Here is a 22,129-nt window from a genome sequence, read left to right on the forward strand (position 1 = left end):
ACTGTGTTCGGTCCGGGACTTGCGGCCGAAATACGTCCGTCAATTACGGACGTAATTAGTGTGTGTGCACATACCCTTAGACTTAGCAAAATCCAAAAAACAGAAAAATCACTGACATCGCAAATAAGTCACAGTCGCATGCTACTCGCATTAAAGTTTATGCAGGCAAAGTCACATGCGATGTCACATTGCAACATCAAACTCGCCGTGTAGCCTAAGACTTGGGCTTCACAGCGACTTTGGCTGCAACAATGGTCGGGCGGCCCACGATCGCTGTGTGCATCACACGTAAATTGAAGTAGTTGTGGCCGTGTTAGAACCCGCAGGTTGCTCTGACCGTGACCCAACAGTCGCAAGAAATCCAGACCTGCAGGTCTCAAAGCGGCCACATTCACTTTAATTACGTGCAATGCACGCAGGGCTACATGGCGATCTTTGGCCGCGCGACCATTGTCGCAGCCAAAGTTGACGTGAATCCCTAGCCTTAGGCTACACAGCGAGTTCGAAATTGCAATGAGACTTCGTACGTGACTTTGGCTGAATACTTTCATGTAAGGCTAGATTCACATGAGCGTTTCCGTTTTGCGCACGTATAAAATACAGCGTTTTTCCTGCATAGCAGTTCCATGTGGCATCTGTGCACGTTGCGCACCAGCATTTTTTTTTACGTGTGTATTTCATCCATATGTCATGCGTTTTTTATGTCAGCAAAAAAACCTGGAGGTGTTTTTTTTCCTCCTCATTTCTTTAGCAATTGGTGCGTGAAAAACATGGACAGCACAAGGGATGGTCTCCGTGTGCTGTCTTTTGTTTTCACGCACCCATTGACTCAAAATCCAAACTTGCTAGATTTCGTAGCCTTATTCCAGTTGATAGTCGCAGGTCCGTACACTTCAATGTGCGCCGTCCACATTTTTTTTGTCTGTAACCAACAGGTGCAACTTGTCACCACTTTACAAAAAAACAAACAAAAAAAACTACTCTATAAATTCACATTAAGTCGCACAAGAATCACTCCTGCCTGACAGGAGCAGATATCATATGTGTCTGACACTGGCACGAATTCTATGACAACTGTTGTCGGTTACAGCACGATACATAGCAGATTACTATAGGAGCTCTGCTCTGTGTGATCGGTCGTACAGCAGCTGGGCATGTCTGACATCATTGGTTAAAGGATGTCACATGGTTCCAGAACCCGGAAGTAAATGGTGCCGTGTAGAATGGAGGACAGCGCTTCTAATATAAGACATCACACTGCGGAGGACAAGACAGACAGGGGGTGAGGAGGACTCATCTTATACCGCACTGCAGATCATCAACTGTGTAGACGTTGTGTGTGATGTATCCGCTATAGTATATACACTGCTGACCTTTGTGGATGTCATGGATATTGCATTCTATTAGTATCCATGTTTCTTCACATATATTTGGCTGTAATGCTCTGCCTGGGGACTCCAGCATTAGAAAGCTTCTGACATCACTATCTATATATGGACAGTGACGTCAGGAGCTCCATGGGGCGCAGAGTAGCGCTCTGCCCTGGGATTTTCTAACATAAAAAGTGGCACATTTTGGCGCACACCATCTTTGCACTAAAATTTGTAACTTTTTTTTCTCCCCTCTGCTTCTGAAAAGTGGGACTGGAAGGAGGTGGAACAAGTGGGTTTGCAACAGATTTATGATTTCTTAAGACAGAACGTGGTGCAAATTGCAGTGCAAATCTATGCCTGATCATAGCAAGTGTAGATTCAATTTTCTGTATTTAGGTCTGCACAAGATGCGCCAAATTTACGAAGAGGCGTGCCCCTCTTAATAAATGTGGTGCATTTCTCGCTGGCGTACTTCAGTTTAAGACTGATGTATAAAATGCCAGTCTTAAAGGGGTTTTCCCGAGTTATTTAAAAAATTTGCCAGTGTAGGAGGGATGCAAAAAAAAAAAAGGGCCATTACTTACCTCACAGATGCCTGTCGTTCCAGCGCTGCCGCTCTTTGTCCCAGCCGCTGTTTATTAACATAGTGGCGAAGACGTGCCCGAAGACCCACATGATCCAAGTCCTGGCCTCAGCGATCCTGCGCCATGTAGACCAGTGATTGGCTGCAGCGATCATGTGGGTATACAAGCACATTATCACTGCAGCTATGTGAATATACAGCGGTGGGGAGGCAGCGGCGCTAGAACGATGGTGATCCGTGAGGTGATCAATAGTTGTTTTTTTTTTTTTAAATAACTTGGAAAACTCCTTTAATATATTCCCGCTTGTTGTCTGTACCACAGGGCAGTCATCTGTAATTGTTGTAAAATATACTTATATATTATATAGACATTGATCACTCCCCAGTGAGCCGGCCTGGCAATTTTTTTTTTTCCCCTTCGATTTAAAGAGAACCTTTCAACTCCCCATATATGTGCAGCTGAGTGCAGCATGTAAAGGGGAGGGCTGCACAAACCCTGGGGCACTTTAACAGAGGGAGGTGGAAAAAAACATGTATTTAGATATCAGTGACGTTATGTTTGGCGCCAGATATTTAAATACCCCCCTGAACTGTGAACAGGGCGTGTACTGGCAAGGGGGCGTGTTACTATGGCTGTGACACTGTCCAATCCGATATGGAGAGAGAGAGAGCACACGTTCTCACTCTCAGGCCCCATGCACACGTCCGTGCCCGCAATCACGGTCCGCCGACTGACAGCCGCATTTTCGGGCCGTGCTCCCATACAAAGTATGCAAAATGCAAAAGAACGGACATGTTCCATAATTCCCGGAACATTTCCACGGCAGGAACACCCTTCCGTAGTGCTACGGAAATGTGTCCGCGTTCAATGAAAGTGAATGGGTCCGTTTATGCGGACCGCGGTTGCGGTCTGCAAAAACTGAGGTTTTTTACAGTCGTGTGCATGGGGCCTCACTCTTCAGCTTTTAAGATCAGTCTTCTGCCGAACTGGATAGGGGGCGTGTCACAGCTACGGGCAGTGTAAGAGCTGAGGAGAGCGCTCATCTCTCCAGCTCTTGCGAAAGATCGGTCTTGTATTGTCTGGCGAACTGGCAAGGGGGCGTGTTTTCTATGGGCAGTGTAAGTGCTCCCCAGCTCTTACACTGTCCGTAGCAGTGACGCGCCCCCTTGCCAGTTCGGCAGACAAAGTACAAGACTGATCTCTCGCAAGAGATGAGAGCGCGAATGCGCGGTCTCCTTCCTCTCCACAGCTCTTACACTGCACGTAGCTGTGACACGCCCCCTTGCCAGTTCTGCAGAAGACTGATCTTAAAAGCTGAAGAGTGAGAGCGTGCGCGCGCGCACAATCTCTCTTCGCTCTTGTTGTAATTCTGTCCGCATCTGATTGGACCGTGTCACAGCCATAACAACATGCCTCCTTGCCAGCATACGCCCCATTGACTGTTCAGGGGGTTATTTAAATATCGGGCGTCACATATAATGGCACCAATATCTAAATAACGGAGGGAGGTAGAATTTTTTTTTACAGTGCCCCAGGGTTTGTGCAGCCCTCCCCATTACATGCTGCACATATATGGGGAGGTGAAAGGTTCTCCTTGATATTCATCAGAAAGGTATACTTTCACAGGTTGTGTGTTTATCTTTTGTTGTATAGTATAACATGTAAACGCATACAACCAGAAAACGTGTAATTACTGTGCGTTGTATAAAAATATATAGGGGAACGGTATGAATTATGTCCAGGTGGAAAGGATGGCGATATATTACTGGTGTAATACTTTACTCTTCCACCTACTTTATGTGTGACCTTCACCCTTGCAGTGAACGTGTACATCATTGGCTGAACTCCGTAACGGCTGTGACTAGAGGGCATGGGGTCATTGACACCACATGGTGCATCTGCTCTGTAATTCCTGAAATAACGTCCCTGTTGTCTCTGATTGTTCCAGCGTGGACATGGAGAATGTGGGTGACGCAGGAGTTGTGGTGGTCCCAGAGCTGCACAAGCTGCTAGAACAGGACTCCTACCTCAAGCCGTACAAGAAGGACTTCCAGAGAAGGTAAGGGAGAGGACTCTCAGCATGTTCTCTCACTATCCTGGGTGTTTTCTGTAGATAGATGGACGCCCAGAAATTCGCCTAATATTTGCAGTTCTTGAAGCAAGGACATTGTGTTTTTTTTTTTTTATCGTTCTCTGTCGTCTTAACTGAGCGGCTGCCTGTGGCAGGATATGCTGCGCACATAAGTTATATTGTAAAGGTTCGGGCTTTTACAGACGTTGCGATACCATTATTTTTTGTACATTACTAAAAACGTTTTTCTTATCACCGTGATAATTAGTACATACCCGTAAATGTCAATACATTCATATAACCTTTTTTTTTTCTTTTAAATGCCTCAATGTATTTTCCGAATTTTGGAGTTGATGGAGAAAACATTCATGTTATAATTGAGTTAAAAATAGAAGCCGCCTGAAATATTGTTTTAGGGCAGTGGTCTCCAACCTGTGTCTCGGCAGCTGTGTCAAAGCTGCAAATCCCTGCATAGGCTTAGATTTAACCCCTTAAAGACCAGGCTGCTTTTAATTTTTACTTTTTCGTTTAGTTTCCTCTCCGTTGTCCAAGATCCTTAACTTATTTATTTATTTATTTTTCCGTCAATGGAGCGATGTGCAGGCTTAGTTTTTGCAGAGTGAGCTGTGGTTTGTGTTGGTACCATTTAAAGTACCACATAATTTACTGGGAAACTGAATAAAATTTCTTTGTGTGGTGGAATTGGAAAAAATTGCGGCAACTCCATTGTTTTTTGGGTTTCGTTTTTACGGCTTTCACCGTGCGGTAAAAATTGTAACTTAACGTTATTCTGCTGGTTTATATAGTTTTTTTTTTTCTTCTCTTTTGCTACATTTATAGGGAAGAAACTATTTTTTTTTTCCAAACTCTTTATTTGGTAAACAAGACATAACAAATCAGTAGACATTCCCACATATCGGGAGCATATATCGCTACGTAGAGCTTTGATAACATTCTCAAAAGAAAACATAGTGATAAAGGTTCATTTCTATACAGATGTTGCGAGAATATCTCATCTTATCTAAAACATTGTTATATCAATACTGTAAATGATATTTATGAGTACAGTGTAACAATAAAACACTAACAACAAGTAAACCAAAATCTACCAAACATGGTGCAGCTATCCATAGTAAAGAGTCTATTTCTGTCCTAAACTGATGTGTCCTCCAAACTAACAGAGGGCTCTAAGCGATTTCTATGAGGTCCAACTGATCCACTGGGCTTCACATTGTGGTAATCTGTTTTCCAGAATACTAATTAATTTCTCAAATTGGTGTATTTCCTTAATTTTGTTCAGCGTCCTTGGGAATGGGATAGATAGTGATTTCCAGCTAATGGCTACCGTCCATTTGGCTGCTGATAAAATATGCGAGATTAATTTTCTATTTATTTTGGGTACATCAGGAATTTCTGCATTCAGTATCGCTGACCAAGGTGTTAATTTGATTTGTAACTGTAATTTAGAATTGATAAGGCGCTCAATTCGTTTCCAATGAGCCTGTACTACTGGACAGAACCACCAGATATGAGCCATAGTGCCCCTCTCCCCACAGTTTCTGAAACAAGCATCCGAACTACCTGGAAACAATTTTGCTAATTTGTCCGGAGTAAGATACCACCTCGTTAGAATTTTATACGATGTTTCTTTAATATTATTCGATTGAGATACTTTAGCTGTGTTATCATATATTTGTTGCCACGAGGTCGAATCTGGTATATTTCCCAGCTCCCGTTCCCAAGCCATCATATATGAAGTAGGACCATTATATGTTTCACTTCTGAATTGGGAGTACAAAACTGAAATCAGCCCTTTCCCCCTTGGGGAGTGTCGACAGTTAGCTTCGTAGAAGGTTACACTAGTGTCGCTTCGTAAAAAGACAGATCCCAAGAGAAGATGGTGTATTTGTAGATATCTAAAATATTCCCTGAGCGGGATTTGAGAATCCTGACGTAGGGCCTCAAAAGAAAGGGATTTACCATCTTTGCACAAATTAAGTAATGAAGTGAAGCCTAATGAGGTCCACCACTGGAAGGCCTCCGGGTGTAATCCCGGCGGAAAGTCAGGATTAAGCAATAATGGTTGTAATGCGGATGGATTAGATATAAGTTTAAACTTTTCCCGACATATAAACCAAAGTGTGAGGGAGTGTTTGATAATGCTATTTTCAATGGCAGAAATGTGAGATCTTAAAACCGGAGACCACATCAGTGCCTTTAGTGAGGATGGAGATGTAGTAAGGGATTCAAACAGAACCCATTTTACGGTGCTGGGGTAGGGAAGAAACTATTTAACTATTCTGTTTCGCCATATTCTGAGAGCAATAACCTTTTTTTTTTTTTTTTTTTTTCTATCGATGGGCTTATTTTTTGCCTGGTGAGCTGTAGTTTAGATAGGTACCATTTGGGACGTACGACTTTTTGCTCACTTTTTTTTTCTATTACATTTATTGTTAGCGCTAACGTGACAGAAAAATAGCAATTCTTTGGGGTTTTTTTACGCCGTTCACCCTGCGGGTTAAATTAAAATTATATATATATATATATATATTTTTTTTTAGTCTTTTGTACAGTACTAAACTTTTTTTATTAGTCCGTCCGTCCGTCCGTCCCCCCCCGGGGCACTTAAACCACTGCAATACTAATGTATTGCAGTATATGTTGATTTTTCCGGCTCCTATTAATCCCTGCCTCTGGGCAGAAAGATGGCAGTCTTGGGGGCCTTCATTAGCTCCCCAGGCTGCCGTGACAGCCATAGACACCCTGCAATCGTGTTGCAGAGGGGCCTGCGATCTGTCGGAGGGGGCTGTTTCTTACAGCTCAGATGGTGTTGTAGCTATTGACCTTTGCATCTAAGTCAGGGCTGCCATCAGGAATTTCTGGGCCCCATACTGCCAATGAGTCTGGGCCCCCGCCCCCCTCGTTATTAGGAGGGGGGGTGAAATGTAAAGGGGCGGGAGGTAGGGCACATTAAAAAGAAAACTCTTTGGAGGAGCAGAGCAGAGACAGGATGTGGGTGTCGGAGGGCAAAGGGGAGAAACTAAGTGCCAGGGCTGGGAGAACTGAAGGTAGCAGTGGTAGCCAGGGGGGAGACGCAACCTCACAGGGGCTCTGTGGAGTGACAAGGAAGAGACAAGAGACAGCGGCTCTGTGGGGGGCAAAAAGGGAAAGTGAGTGTGTGTGTATGTGTGTGTGTGTGTGTGTGTGTGTGTGTATGTAGAATCTGTCAGGGTGTAGGAGGGCAATATAAACAAAAATCATTGCACTGAAGCCCTATACACAGCAGAGTCACTCACCAAAATGTAGTCCCTAAGATCTCCCACCGCCACGGGCATGTCTGGATGATGCTTTTGCATTCTCTTCACACACTGCACACACGTTATCTGTGTGTAGCGCTATCTACAGGGGGCTGTGTGTGGCGCTATCTGCAGGGGTGGGTGAGGCGCTATCTACAGGGGGGGGGTGTGGCGCTATCTACAGGGTGGGTGTGGCGCTATCTACATGGGATTGTGTGGCGCTATCTACATGAGATTGTGTGGTGCTATCTACAGGGGGCAGTGTGTGACACTATCTACAGGGGAGTGTTTGTGTGGCACTATCTACAGGGGGTATGTTCGGCGCTGACTACAGGGGAGTGTGTGGCACTCTCTACAGGGGATTCCAGTCCAGGAGGAGACCCTGACCTCACTGTCCATATATGGACAGTGACCTCAGGGGCTACCTCTAGGAGAGGAATCCCCGACCAGAGTGTCGGCAACTCTCTGGCCGGGGATTTCGCTCCTGGATGGGTGAATGGCAGAGCAGGAAGCTGATACTTTCCTGCTCTGCCATAGAATTCAATTGTATCTGCATCCTGTGGACGCAGATACAATTGAATATGGCAGTGGCTGAGACACGTCTGGGACAGTAATTTGCCGGGACTGCCTCTTTAGATTCAGGACAGTCCCTGCAAATTCAGGACTGTTGCTAACTATGCCTCCGGTATAAGCTTTCTCCCCCTACCCAGGTATACTCTCTCCTTCCTCTACCCCTCCCCATGTATAATTTCTCCCCTCCCTTCAGATATCATCACTTTTCACCCAATTATTACCCCCCCCCCCCCCCATTGTATAATGCCTCCTCCAGTGGAGGGATGTCACGATACCAGAATTTGGACTTCGGTACCGATGCTTTGTGTAGTATTGCGATTTCGATAACAAAGCGATACTTTGCCAACAGTAATAAAAAAAAAAAACAGTTCTTCCATTTCTTATGTGAGGCGCGAGGTGTGATGGTAAATTTAACCTCCATGTGCCTCACATTAATAGTAATTAACCCCATCATGTTCCTCAATTATAAAGGGTTAATGTGTAAGGTACATGATGGGGTTAATTACTATTAATGTGAGGCACATGGAGGTTCAAAATTCATAATACCTCGCGCCTCACATTAATAAGTGAAAGAAGTTTTTATTTTATTTTTTACAACGTACACATCATAAATGATGCAAAAAAATTGTTGTGCAGGTTATTACGGCCGCGCCAATACTGAATGTGTGTATATTTTATGTATTGAGACTTATTTTAATGTGTTTTGTAAAAAAGGTGTATGTGTATTTTTTTTAAATTTAACATTACTTTATGTTTTTACTTTCTTTTTGAAACTTTAATGTACTGGTATATATCTATATACGCATAGTACACAGGCAGTTGTTAGGACAGACCTGAGTATGCCCTAACAGGAAATATGGTAAGACAGCCCTGGGGTCCTTCATTGGACCTTGGGCTGTCTGCCCATATATGGTATGTCCCTCAATCGCGTCACAGGGATTCCTGTGACGTGATCCAAGGGGCATCCCCCCTTCTTATTTTCCCCTGAATGCTGCAGTCAGCTTTGATCGCAGCATTCAGGGGAATAGCGACAGAGATGAGAGGTTTCTTTGATCTCTGCCTTTACAGAGTGGGACTGCGGCTGTGTAATACAACCATTGCCCCGCCCCGCACGCGGTCAGCACGAGGTGATGCGGGCGGCGCTGCACTAATGAGCGGCGGTTCTGGCACTGAAGACAGAACATGTGGGGGTGTTTTGTAGTGCGCCCGCCATGTTCTGTTTTCAGTGCCGCCGCTCATTAGTGCAGCGCTGGCCGCATCACATAATCCTGGCGGCGCGCACATGTCAGGACTCCGGAGCAGGGCCGTGACTGTGTTACACAGCCGCAGCTCCGCTCTCATACATTCATGTATTACAATATTGAGCTGTGCGGCCGCACAGCTTAGTATCGAAATACATGAAATAACGGTATTGAACCGTTTGGGGGTGCACGGTATCGAAACCGTATCGAAGTTTTGATGCATCGTGCATCCCTACTCAAGTGCCATCCGCCCTCCATTATTATCTCCTTCCCACTCTAGCATCATTTCCCTCCCTACCCAATGCCATCTCACTGCCCCATTATCATCTCCCTGCCCCCATTATCATCTCCCTGCCCCCATTATCATCTCCCTGCCCCCATTATCATCTCCCTGCCCCATTATCATCTCCCTGCCCCCATTATCATCTCCCTGCCCCCATTATCATCTCCCTGCCCCCATTATCATCTCCCTGCCCCATTATCATCTCCCTGCCCCATTATCATCTCCCTGCCCCATTATCATCTCCCTGCCCCCATTATCATCTCCCTGCCCCATTATCATCTCCCTGCCCCCATATCATCTCCCTACCCCCATTATCATCTCCCTGCCCCCATTATCATCTATCTTCCCCCATTATCATCTATCTGCCCCCATTATCATCTATCTGCCCCCATTATCATCTCCCTGCCCCCATTATCATCTCCCTGCCCCCATTATCATCTCCCTGCCCCATTATCATCTCCCTGCCCCATTATCCTCTCCCTGCCCCATTATCATCTCCCTGCCCCCATTATCATCTATCTGCCCCCATTATCATCTATCTGCCCCCATTATCATCTCCCTGCCCCCATTATCATCTCCCTGCCCCCATTATCATCTCCCTGCCCCCATTATCATCTCCCTGCCCCATTATCATCTCCCTGCCCCATTATCATCTCCCTGCCCCCATTATCATCTCCCTGCCCCCATTATCATCTCCCTGCCCCCATTATCATCTCCCTGCCCCCATTATCATCTCCCTGCCCCCATTATCATCTCCCTGCCCCCATTATCATCTCCCTGCCCCCATTATCATCTCCCTGCCCCCATTATCATCTCCCTGCCCCCATTATCATCTCCCTGCCCCCATTATCATCTCCCTGCCCCCATTATCATCTCCCTGCCCCCATTATCATCTCCCTGCCCCCATTATCATCTCCCTGCCCCCATTATCATCTCCCTGCCCCCATTATCATCTCCCTGCCCCCATTATCATCTCCCTGCCCCCATTATCATCTCCCTGCCCCCATTATCATCTCCCTGCCCCCATTATCATCTCCCTGCCCCCATTATCATCTCCCTGCCCCCATTATCATCTCCCTGCCCCCATTATCATCTCCCTGCCCCATTATCATCTCCCTGCCCCCATTATCATCTCCCTGCTCCATTATCATCTCCCCAGCCCCCATTATCATCTCCCTGCCCCCATTATCATCTATCTGCCCCCATTATCATCTCCCTGCCCCCATTATCATCTCCCTGCCCCCATTATCATCTATCTGCCCCCATTATCATCTCCCTGCCCCCATTATCATCTCCCTGCCCCATTATCATCTCCCTGCCCCCATTATCATCTATCTGCCCCCATTATCATCTCCCTGCCCCCATTATCATCTCCCTGCCCCCATTATCATCTCCCTGCCCCCATTATCATCTCCCTGCCCCCATTATCATCTCCCTGCCCCCATTATCATCTCCCTGCCCCCATTATCATCTCCCTGCCCCCATTATCATCTCCCTGCCCCCATTATCATCTCCCTGCCCCCATTATCATCTCCCTGCCCCCATTATCATCTCCCTGCCCCCATTATCATCTCCCTGCCCCCATTATCATCTCCCTGCCCCCATTATCATCTCCCTCTACCCCCTCCCCATAGAAAGCACGTCTGTATTAGTTCACACTGCAGCATAGGATTGTATCACTCAGCTCCACGACGGCTCTTTTCTCCTGTCCTGTGTAAACAGAGGGAGAAGACAGGTTTATTGCACATGTTACACAGGACGGGAGATAAGAGCCGTAGAGCTGATACAATCCTATGCTGCAGTGTTAACATAATACAGACGTGGGTAAGATATTTACTTTCTATGGGGGCAGGAGGAGATTTTCTCAGCAGGCTCCGGGCAGCAGCAGCCGGACACAGACATAAGTTAGTACTCACTGTGTCTGAAGAAGAAGACGACGACTGCTGCTGCTGCTGGACGTATCCTCCGAGGCTGAGCTCATAACTCCCGCTGCTGTGATGTCTCCTCCCCTTGTCTCCTCCCCACACGCTGTCACACTGTTGCGGAGGAGGAGGGGCAGGCACATGTCACTCTCCAGCGGGCCCTTACGATTTTATTCTGATGTAATGAACGGGCCCCTCCTTCGTGATGGGACCTGTTCCTTTCACCGAAATGAAATCGTAAGAGTCACACTGCCGTGAGTATATTAATTCCAGCGGCAGAGTGCGGGCCCCTTTTTTTAAAATTTATGCCCGGGCCCCTCACTGCAGTACCCCCAGTCCCCCCCTGATGGCGGCCCTGATCTAAGTAGTTGAATGGCAAGGGTCAGAGTTAAAGGGCTTTCCAGCTTCTGACAACTGATTACCTATCCACCAGGTAGGTCATCAGTATGTCATCGGTGCGGGTCCGACACCCAGACCTCGCACCGATAAGCTGCTCCGGTGGCTTTCGTGTACCGGGTGTTGTCGCAAAATGCTATGGACGGAGCCCGGAAGTAGTTGGCTCCGTACATAGCATAGCGGCCGTGCTGCAGGTACGCTCCGATTCACTTGATGTCGGGTAAATAAAGCATTATGGATAGGGTTGGCATCGGAAGCTTTCCTAGGATGAATAATGCCTTATTTATATCCCATTGCTTATATAGCACTTACATATTCCACAATGCTGTACACAGGTTGTCATGACTCGTATTACACCCTATCAGCAGAAGGATCTCACATTTCTATATTGGATACATACAGTTGGGCCAGTGTCATAGGAACCTAAAGGACAAATTAATGAATGTGGGTGGAAACTCATACAAGCACAAGAACATAAAAGCCTTAAATTCAGAAATTGGAAGCTTGAAGAGATTTTTTTTTGCCATGGTTACACTCAATACCATTACAACCAATTTTGCAACCCAGCATTTTACAAAGGGAACATAAACCTATGTAAAATTAATTATCATTTTAGGGAACTGCATTATACACCAGCAAGACTGATTCCAATGGTATACTATACCTGCAAGGCTATGGGGAAATAAAATCTCTGGCTACAGACACCTCAGCTCTGTAAAGTTATTAGTCCGTCTCCCTTGCTGGCCACAGTAGCCATTCTGATGAAAACAATATTTTGTAAAATTGCTTTATTCTCGAATTTGGTAGTACAGAAATTTTGATGGTCCAGAACTAAACTGCAAAATAATATGGAATCTTACATAACAAAGCACAGATAGTGATAGGTTTTCTATGACCATCCAATAATCCAGAGTTTTCTTTTAAAGGGGTTTTCCCAGAATCAAAAATGATCACCTATCCACAGGTGATAATTTTCTGATAACTGGGACCCCCACCGATCATGAGAACTAGGGTGCCAAACCCCCAGATCCTCCTCACTGCAACCCCTCCACCCCGCAGTAAGGAGGAGCTTGAATGGAGCGGTGGTCGAACCTGCGTCCGCCACTCAATCGGTGTTTATAGGAATGACGGAAATAGCCAAGTACATGTGCCGGCCCCGCCGCTCTATTCTATGTCTGAGAATGATGGAAACACCCAAGTGCTGTACTCGGCTGTTTACGTAATTCTCATAGATTTTGAATGGAATGACCGCACGCAGGCTCGACCGCCGTTCCATTCATTGTCCTGTTCACTGCAGTGAGGAGGATAAGTGAATTCAGGACCCCCGTTCCCATGATTGTTGGGACCCACAGAGGTCAGAAAATTATCACCTATCCTGTGGCTATTTGATAATTTATGATTCTGGTACAACCCCTTTTAATCTGATATTTCCTTTTTTATTAATTCCTATATAAGGAATTACTGTTTTAGTGACTTAATCCATAATACATTTTCTTAATATAATATTTAAAATGATGACAAAGCAGAACTTTATTGCTTGCCACATCACTAGAAGTGGGATTATAAATAAGAGGAATACGTTAATATTACAATATAGAATTGAATTCCAGATTTTATGAGTTCCATACTCTCTGGGGCCAACTAGAGTCGTAGCAAAACGTTGAGCTGCTTGTAACAAGTAATTCAATATTTGGCAGGAATTTCAGCAACCGGGTTACTGTTTCTGGAAGCTTTATAAATGTTCATTCATGTCTTATCTCATAGCAATGTCCCAGGTGGGGCAGGATAGCACAGCGGAGGGTACCAGATATGCAGAACAGTGTATTCTGCTGTCTATAGACTTATACAGTTCGCTTTGTACACCAACACTTCCTATAAAAGTTGACATTAGATGGCAAAGTACATGGCCAGGTTCACACTTTGTGGTAGTTTGGAACAAAGGCACAACACTACTGACACTCAAAACTGCACACATGTCGTCCTGCCGAGATCACAGACCCTTTTATTTTTATTTTTAAAGAAACCATTCTGGCAAACAATTTGGCTTTAAAAAAAATAAAACAAATTGGTGTTTTACGGAACACGTGCCAGGTATAGGACTTAAAGGGGTCTTCCAGCCAGTAAAAGTTGATGGCCTATCCTCAGGATAGGCCATCAATAGCGGGTCCGACTCCCGGAACTCACTTCAATGGGCGAAAAGGCCATAATTTATTAGTGCCTGGAAAACCCCTTTAAGGCCTCATGCATATGGCCCTGCCCGTAACCCAGCCCGCGTGCCACATTTTTGGGCCGTGCTCCCAAATTATGGGAGCACGGCCCGTAAAAAACTAAAAGTAGGACATGCTCCATAATTCCCGGCACGGTTTTACAGCACGGACACCTATCCGTAGCTATATGGAAAGGTGTTCGCGGCCAATAGAACCGGGCGGGTCCGTAATTATATACCACCTACAAAAAATCCTATAAAAATATATATATATACCACCTACAAAAAATGCGTTAAAAATTTGATTTGTAAAAAGAGGATTTATATCAGTGCATAAAGAAAAATGCAAACTTTCGGACTAGCAGCCCCACAAAAACAATAGAGGGACATTCAATCTCATTGCCCCCCGGGATATCGCAAGCATAAATATAGATTCTCAGGTATATAATCTCTTTAAAGCAGTGATGCCCAACTGGCTTCCGGGGCTGCATGTGGCTTTCATGTTCCCAATGTGCGGCCCCCAAGTGAAGGCAAATTCATATTGTGTTGATCCCTTCCCCAGGATAATGATCAGATATGAGTCCTCCTGTACACTGAGTGCTCTAGCCAACCAGTAAAAACAGACAAGCTCCTTTGTTATGGGGCCACTGTGGTGTCTTCACCATCTCCAAGAGTTGTGTGTATGTATCTTTTGTGTCGGTTCATTTATATGCTTATGGTTTGTGTTCCGTCCTAATTGTATTGACTTAAATATTGATAGTCCTCATTATCCGACCGTATACTGTTGTGGCTGTGCACGGGTTTGAGCTGCAGTGCCAGACACAGTCTGTGTTAATGAGGGGCTTTGTGGTGCCAGTGGGAGACTGAGTATAGCCCAACAATATTTAAGTCCCAGAAAACCCCCTCAAGGGTAAGACTAAAGGTCAACTTTAGCCACAACACAAGTCGCAATGCCCAAGATAGCCTTGTTGCGCTGGCTGCATCATAGTAATGAAAGTGAAGGAGGTCACGTTGCGACCTGCAGGCTGCTGTGACTTGATAGTCACAAGAAATCCTTGAGGTTTTGATTTCTTGCGACTAGTGTTGCGGTCACCTGCAGCTCGCAATGTGACACAGCAATCTTTGGCCGTGCGAGCTGTGTATTGCGGCCAAAGTTACCATGTAGCCCCGGTGTAATGCTTACTGTCTGACCTGGCTGAATGTCATGTACGGCCCTTTGATGGAACCATTTAATATCTCCACACGGTCAGGTTGACTAACACTGCCTTAAAGTATTAATTTTTAGAGTATATTGCTGTATTTAGTGTTTTTCTGTCGTCTCCAAAAAACACTATTTCTATCCAGAGCCTGTTTTGTTTATAGGTACAATGCCTTTTTGTCTTTTTATTTTTCACAGTAGGGATTTCCCAAAACCTGATGTTGCACATCTATTGTCATTTTACCTTTTTAGTTTTTTTACTCTATATGTAAAGAACTTGCTGTTCTGTCCTAGTGTGATCAGGGAATATATACTTGGTGGTAGGTCTAATTCACCTGAAGCAATGTCAAACATTTATAAGAAACCGCATGCAACGCCACTCAGCGTAAAGGCTATCCCAACCGTAAAGCGAAATATATTTCATGATTGGCTCGGTAAATGCTATTGTTCAGGAATAGTAAAGTTTTTCATCATTAAAGTGACGTAACAATAGAACTTGACCTTCTGTAGTTGTTTTCCCTGGTGAACATTGAGATTTTTTATCTAACCTTTAAAGTGACTTTTCAGAATTAGCTAATATATAAATGTAGATGAGGGATAACACTATTTCTGGCCATTATATGACTTGTATGTGGCGTCATTAAAGGAGTTGTCCCAAGTTGATAAATGGAGCTATAAAGCTCCCTCATGTAAAAATAAGAAGAATTCTAATTACCTGTCCGTTGTCCAGCGATGTCGTTTTCCTGCTATTCTTGATTGAAGTTGCGGTCGGTCCCTCTTTGTATCCTGCTCGTTGCCTAGGTTCCCGGCCACCGCTATTTACCTTTAGCGGTGGCCGCGCATGTGTAATGACATCCTCTGCGTCATGAAGGCGCATCTCGGCGCATGCGCAGGAGATGCAGTGGAAGGCACCCGTCGCGAGAAGTCTGCGCTCCGCTAAAGGTGTGTGTGTGTCTGTGTCTGTGTATATATGGGTGTGTTTGTGTATATGTGTGTGTGTTTATGTGTGAGTGTATATGTTTGTGTTTTGTGTTTGTGTGTGTGTGTGTATATATGGGTGTGTATATGTTTGTGTGTGTGTGTGGGGGTTTTTGTATATGTGTGGGTTTGTGTATGTGTTTGTGTATATATGGGTGTGTTTGTGTACATATGTTTGTGTGTGTATATGGGTGTGTTTGTGTGTGTGTTTGTGTGTTTGTGTATATGTGTGTTGTGTGTGTGTGTATATATGGGTGTGTTTGTGCATATGTGTATATGTTTGTGTGTGTTTTTGTATACGTGTTTGTGTATATATGGGTGTGTTTGTGTATGTGTGTTTGTGTTTATATGGGTGTGTTTGTGTATATATGGGTGTTTGTGTATGTGTGTTTGTGTATATATGGGTGTGTTTGTGTGTGTGTGTGTGTGTATGTGTTTGTGTAATATATGGGTGTGTGTTTATATGTGGTTGTGTGTGTGTAGGTGAGTATAAGTATCGGTATTGTTAACATTGATAACTTTTTTTTTATGTTGTTGCAGATTTTGATGTGCCAATTGGACTACATCTTCTATTCGTTGGACTACTGCGTAGATCTACGTTTTTTGAAAATTTTAATAAAATGGTTAACGAGGGTTTTGTTGGGGATTTCTTATTTCAATAAAAATTGTCTTTGTGTTTTTTTTTTTCAAACTTTATTAGTGCCTAGATAATGACAGTTGGCTGATTGACAGCGTCCATTATTAAGGCGGTACTTAGTGTTAGCCGGTGCAGAGGCTAGCACTAACCACCCATTATTACCCCGGTACCCACCACCACCAGGGGTGCCGGGAAGAGCCAGGTACGATCCAGTACCCGACCATCTGTTGTGATGGTCGGGTACTAGGGCGGCCGTAGGCTGGTATTATGAGGCTGGGAAGGGCCAAAAACAGTGGACCTTCCCACCCTTGTAATGCTAGGCTGCTGCTGCTGTGTTGTATCTGGCTGGTTATAATTATGTGGGGGACCCCCACGTCGTTTTTTTTTAAATTTAACAATAGACGTTGGGTCCCCCACATTTTTAATAACAAGCCATATACAAGGCCGCAGCAGCCTGCCATTACATGGGTGGGAGGGGCCACTGGTTTAGTACATTCCCAGGCTAATAACACTGTGGAACCCCATGTCTTTTTAATAAAAATAATAAATAATTTAAAAAAAAATGACGTGGGGTCCCCCCCCATTTTTATAACCAGCCAGATACAACACACAGCAGCAGCAGCAGCAGCAGCAGCCTAGCATTACAAGGGTGGGAAGGTCCACTGTTTTTGGCCCTTCCCAGCCTCGTAATACCAGCCTGCGGCCGCCCCAGAGCCCGGCCTTCAAAACAGATGGTCAGGTACTGGATCGTACCCAGCTCTTCCCGGCACCCCTGGTGGTGGTGGGTACCGGGGTAATAATGGTGTTTAGTGTTAGCCTCTGTACCGGCTAACACTAAGCCTCCCCTTAGTAATGGACCTTGTCACTCAGACAGCGGCCATTACTAAAGTGATAGTAATAAAACTTGAAAAGAAAAGACAAAGATATAGATAAAATATTTTATTGAAATAAAGCACCCCCAACACAACCCTCATTAACCATTTTATTGATGAAAAAAAAAAGCGTCATCTAAGTAGTCCTCGAAACCAACGTAGTCCAAACACCAAACCTGTAAAAAATATTTAAAAAAAAATGAAATAAAACATGTCGTAGGCTTAGTTATACTTTCATGTGTGATACTGACTGTTATACCATGTATAGAAGCCTGCGGCAAAGTTGGCTTAGATACAGGGCGCCAGCAGACAGTATCCTACATGGCCATACAGACATTTATACAAACATACATACATATATGCACATATACACATACATACAAGCAAACATACATACATACATACATGCACATATACACATACAAACATGACAACATACATACAAGCAAACATACATACAAGCATGCATACATGCAAGCATGCATGCATACATACATACAAGCAAACAGTATCATACATGGCCATACAGGGCGCCAGCAGACAGTATCATACATGGCCATACAGACATGTATACAAACAAACATACATACATACATGCACATATACACATACATGCAAGCAAACATACATGCAAGCAAACATACATGCAAGCAAACATACATGCAAGCAAACATACATGCAAGCAAACATACATGCAAGCAAACATACATGCAAGCAAACATACATGCAAACATACATACATACATGCATACATACATGCAAACATACATGCAAGCAAACATACATGCAAGCAAACATACATGCAAGCAAACATACATGCAAGCAAACATACATGCAAGCAAACATACATGCAAGCAAACATACATGCAAGCAAACATACATACATGCAAACATATATACACATACATACATGACAACATGCAAACATACATGCAAACATACATGCAAACATACATGACAACATGCAAACATACATGCAAACATACATGAAAACATACATACATGAAAACATACATATACACATACAAACATGACAACATACATACATACAAGCAAACATACATACAAGCAAACATGCATACATACATGCAAACATATATACATGCAAACATCCATACATGCATACATACATGCAAATAGACATACTTGCATTCAACCATACATACAAACATGTACATATATACATACATGCAAACCTACATGCACATATACACATACAAACATGACAACATACAAGCAAACATGCAAGCATACATACATACATGCACATATACACATACAAACATGACGACATACATACATGCAAACATACATACACATATACACATACATACATGAAAACATACATATACACATACAAACATGACAACATACATACATACAAGCAAACATACATACATACATACAAGCAAACATACATACAAGCAAACATGCATACATACATGCACATATACACATACAAACATGACGACATACATACAAGAAAACATACATACATACATACATACATACATGCACATATACACATACATGACAACATACATACAAAAATAAACTCACCTAAGACGATCCCACGAAGAGCTGAACGGTCCCGTCACTTTTCTTCTCCCATTCACAATAACAGAGCGGTGGGCGCATATGACGTAATCACGTGGGCCTGATATGATTACGTCATCTGCGCCACAACGCACTGTTACTATGAATGCGAGCGGCGCTAAGAAGAAGGAAGATGGCAAGTGACGGAACCGTTCAGAGCGCCGTTAGAACGTCTTAGGTGAGTTTATTTTTTTTTTTATATATTTTTAGTTGTTTGCCGGGTGCTGATGCAGCACCGGTGCGGCGGATACACAAATTACATGTAGTGACGGGGGAGAGAGAAGTTGTTTGCCGAAACGGGGTGAATGTAGGGTAGGGTTGATGACATTCACGGTAAGTTCGTCTCAATCGGGCTTACCATGCCCGCTTGAGACGAACATTCTCCCGATGTTGCTAGAACTACAGTATCTAGCAACATCGGGAGCGCGCACACTGCAGAGCGGAGCGGCTTGATTGACATCAAGCCGCTCACACCCCTTTTTAGAAAAGATAACCAGCACTTGCTGAGTTATCAAGTGTAAAAAAAAAGGCACTTAAGAAATGAATTTTTAAATTTTTTTAACAGCAAATATTTTAAAATTCATTTCCTGCTTAGAATGTGTAAAAAAATAAATAAAATTTGAGTCAACTTGGGACAACCCCTTTAAGTAGCTTTCCTCCCTTCGGGCTCTATCTCTAATTCTCAGTTGTCTCTGAGCTAATGGTCGGGGCCTAAGTGCTATCATGTCTTCTATACGCAGCACACATAGAGATAGGGAAGCAGGATTCTCCTCTTCTAATATATATATATATATATATATATATATGTGTGTGTGTGTATAAAATTATATTTGAAAAAGTACCCGGCGCTGCCCGGGTATAACGCGTCTGTCTGTGTGTTCATTGGATTTGTTCCAATGGTGCCCAGGAGGCCAATCCATGCACTCGTATTTTCTTGGTTTATGGGGAAATCGTTTGTAGCCCTATATATCCCGGCAGGTACACACTGTTTATTTCAAATTTAACTTTTTAAATACCTAAATGGAGTCATAAGATTGTGACAAGCCTGTTGATTAACAACATTGGCAGTTTTATTACCAGTTGGCCATAGACTATGGTTAGATCATAATTGAAAACCGCATCATGCATGAAAGCCCACTCATTAGCATGCTGAACATCATGATGTACTCTATGAGCTTGCTTTCTGGCCTGGGTTCGGGCAGGAGTCTCTGGGCTTCTGAGAGCCACCTGCCTGTTGTGTTGCTCAGAGAGCCCGGGATTGCTGAGGAGTTTCAGCAGCTTGAGCAGCAGTATGATGCATTTGATCAGCTTGCGGTTGGGCAAGAGGAGTGTCTGCAGCTAGTAACGCAGCTTTCCTCCTGACCATCAGTAATCTAGCTGCTATGGGTAACCGCTCCCCTGTACCTTCCCATCTAGGATTATTTTGTAAGTGCACTACCTGCTACTGCCAGATAAAAACACCCTTACTATAAAAGCGAATGTCTGTATTCACTTTTATAGTATTTGATCATGGCTGATAAGTGAACAGCAGCAAGGTCGGGACCTTCACAAAAACCTTTCTGAACATCCGATGCACCTATCTGCCAAATTTGGGGTCAAATGTTTCAGGCGTTTGGATGCCTATAGAGGACGACAAAACATTCACTTTTATAATATAGAATAGCAGAGTTCTCCGGATCACACTGGTCCATTTCTTTGTTGTTTGTGTCTGGGGTTAAAAACGTCATTTCCTACTGATATGAAGCCGACATATTCAATAAAGTCCAAGTGCAGGTTCCTTTTTGGAGGCATCACTGGTCTGAAAGGGGTTCAATTTATGAGGATGCTGAAATCCACGGGCTTGGTTCTGTTGACAGATTTCAGCAGCTCTTGTAGCCATGCTCTTTGCCTCTGGAGTCTTCTGTCTAAGTGCAGGTTCCTTTTTGGAGCCACGGCTGGTAGGAAAGGGTTTCAATTCATGAGTGCTCAAATCCAGTATAGGTTCAGTCCGTTTACAGCGAGTAACACGTCGAGTAAAGAAAAAATGGCTTGGTTGTTATGGAAACCTGGTCTAAAACTGTGTGTATATGAGTGAGGCTAAGAATGAAGGACCTGCGAGCTTAAACCTGGTCTAAGGCCTCATGTACACGAACGTAAAAACGCCCGTAATTACGGGCCCATAGACTTCTATTGGCCACGGGTACCTTCCTGTATGCTTACGGGAAGGTGCCCGTGGCGTTGAAAAATATAGAACATGTCTTTTTTTAGGCCGTAATAACGGCATGGGCAGGCCCATAGAAGTCTATGGGGCTCCCGTAATTACGGGTGGCTACTTGTGTGCACCCGTAATTACGGGAGCGTTGCTAGGCGATGTCACGGGATAGTCACTGTCCAGGGTGCTGAAAGAGTTAACTGATTTGCAGTAACTCTTTCAGCACCCGGGACAGTGACTGTCGCTGGAGTTAATAGTATTAAAAGTTAACTTACCTGCCTCTTCCTCCAGTCCGGCCTCCCGGGATGACATTTCATCCGATGTGACCGCTGCAGCCAATTACAGGCTGCAGCGGTCACATGGACTGCCGCATCATCCAGGGAGGTCGGACTTGATGTCAAGAGGGAGGCGTCACCAAGACAACACTACGTATGAACTTCTTTTACTTTCAATCGCCGCGGAAACTCTGCCCGAAAGGGCTGCCCCTTCCCTCTTTCCAGTACTGATAGAGAGAAGGGGCTGCTGATTAGTGCAGAGAAAACGGGTCTGTGAATAGTGTTGGAATACGGGTCGAATACGTGTGACAAAGGACCTGTATTTACGGGAGGACAAAAATATGTTCGTGTGCATGAGGCCTAAACCTTCAGAAGCGTGATTTACTTATGTGCCAAATTTGGTGCAGATTGGTCTGGTCATTTGGCCGTGCATAGAG

General features: G+C 44.3%; 1 protein-coding gene across 1 annotated transcript in view; it reads left to right on the plus strand.

Moving 5' to 3' along the window:
- The first annotated feature begins 1,190 nt into the window (after positions 1 to 1,190).
- The window catches only part of GBE1 (1,4-alpha-glucan branching enzyme 1), a 274,968-nt gene continuing 254,029 nt past the window's right edge, over positions 1,191 to 22,129 (plus strand). The window contains exons 1-2 of the mRNA XM_075854471.1: positions 1,191 to 1,282; positions 3,906 to 4,016. Coding sequence (XP_075710586.1) covers positions 1,209 to 1,282; positions 3,906 to 4,016 — 185 coding nt within the window. The 5' untranslated portion in view covers positions 1,191 to 1,208. The remainder of the gene's footprint in view (positions 1,283 to 3,905; positions 4,017 to 22,129) is intronic.

This window comes from Rhinoderma darwinii, chromosome 2 (genome assembly GCF_050947455.1).
Source record: "Rhinoderma darwinii isolate aRhiDar2 chromosome 2, aRhiDar2.hap1, whole genome shotgun sequence".
Lineage (NCBI taxonomy): Eukaryota > Metazoa > Chordata > Amphibia > Anura > Rhinodermatidae > Rhinoderma > Rhinoderma darwinii.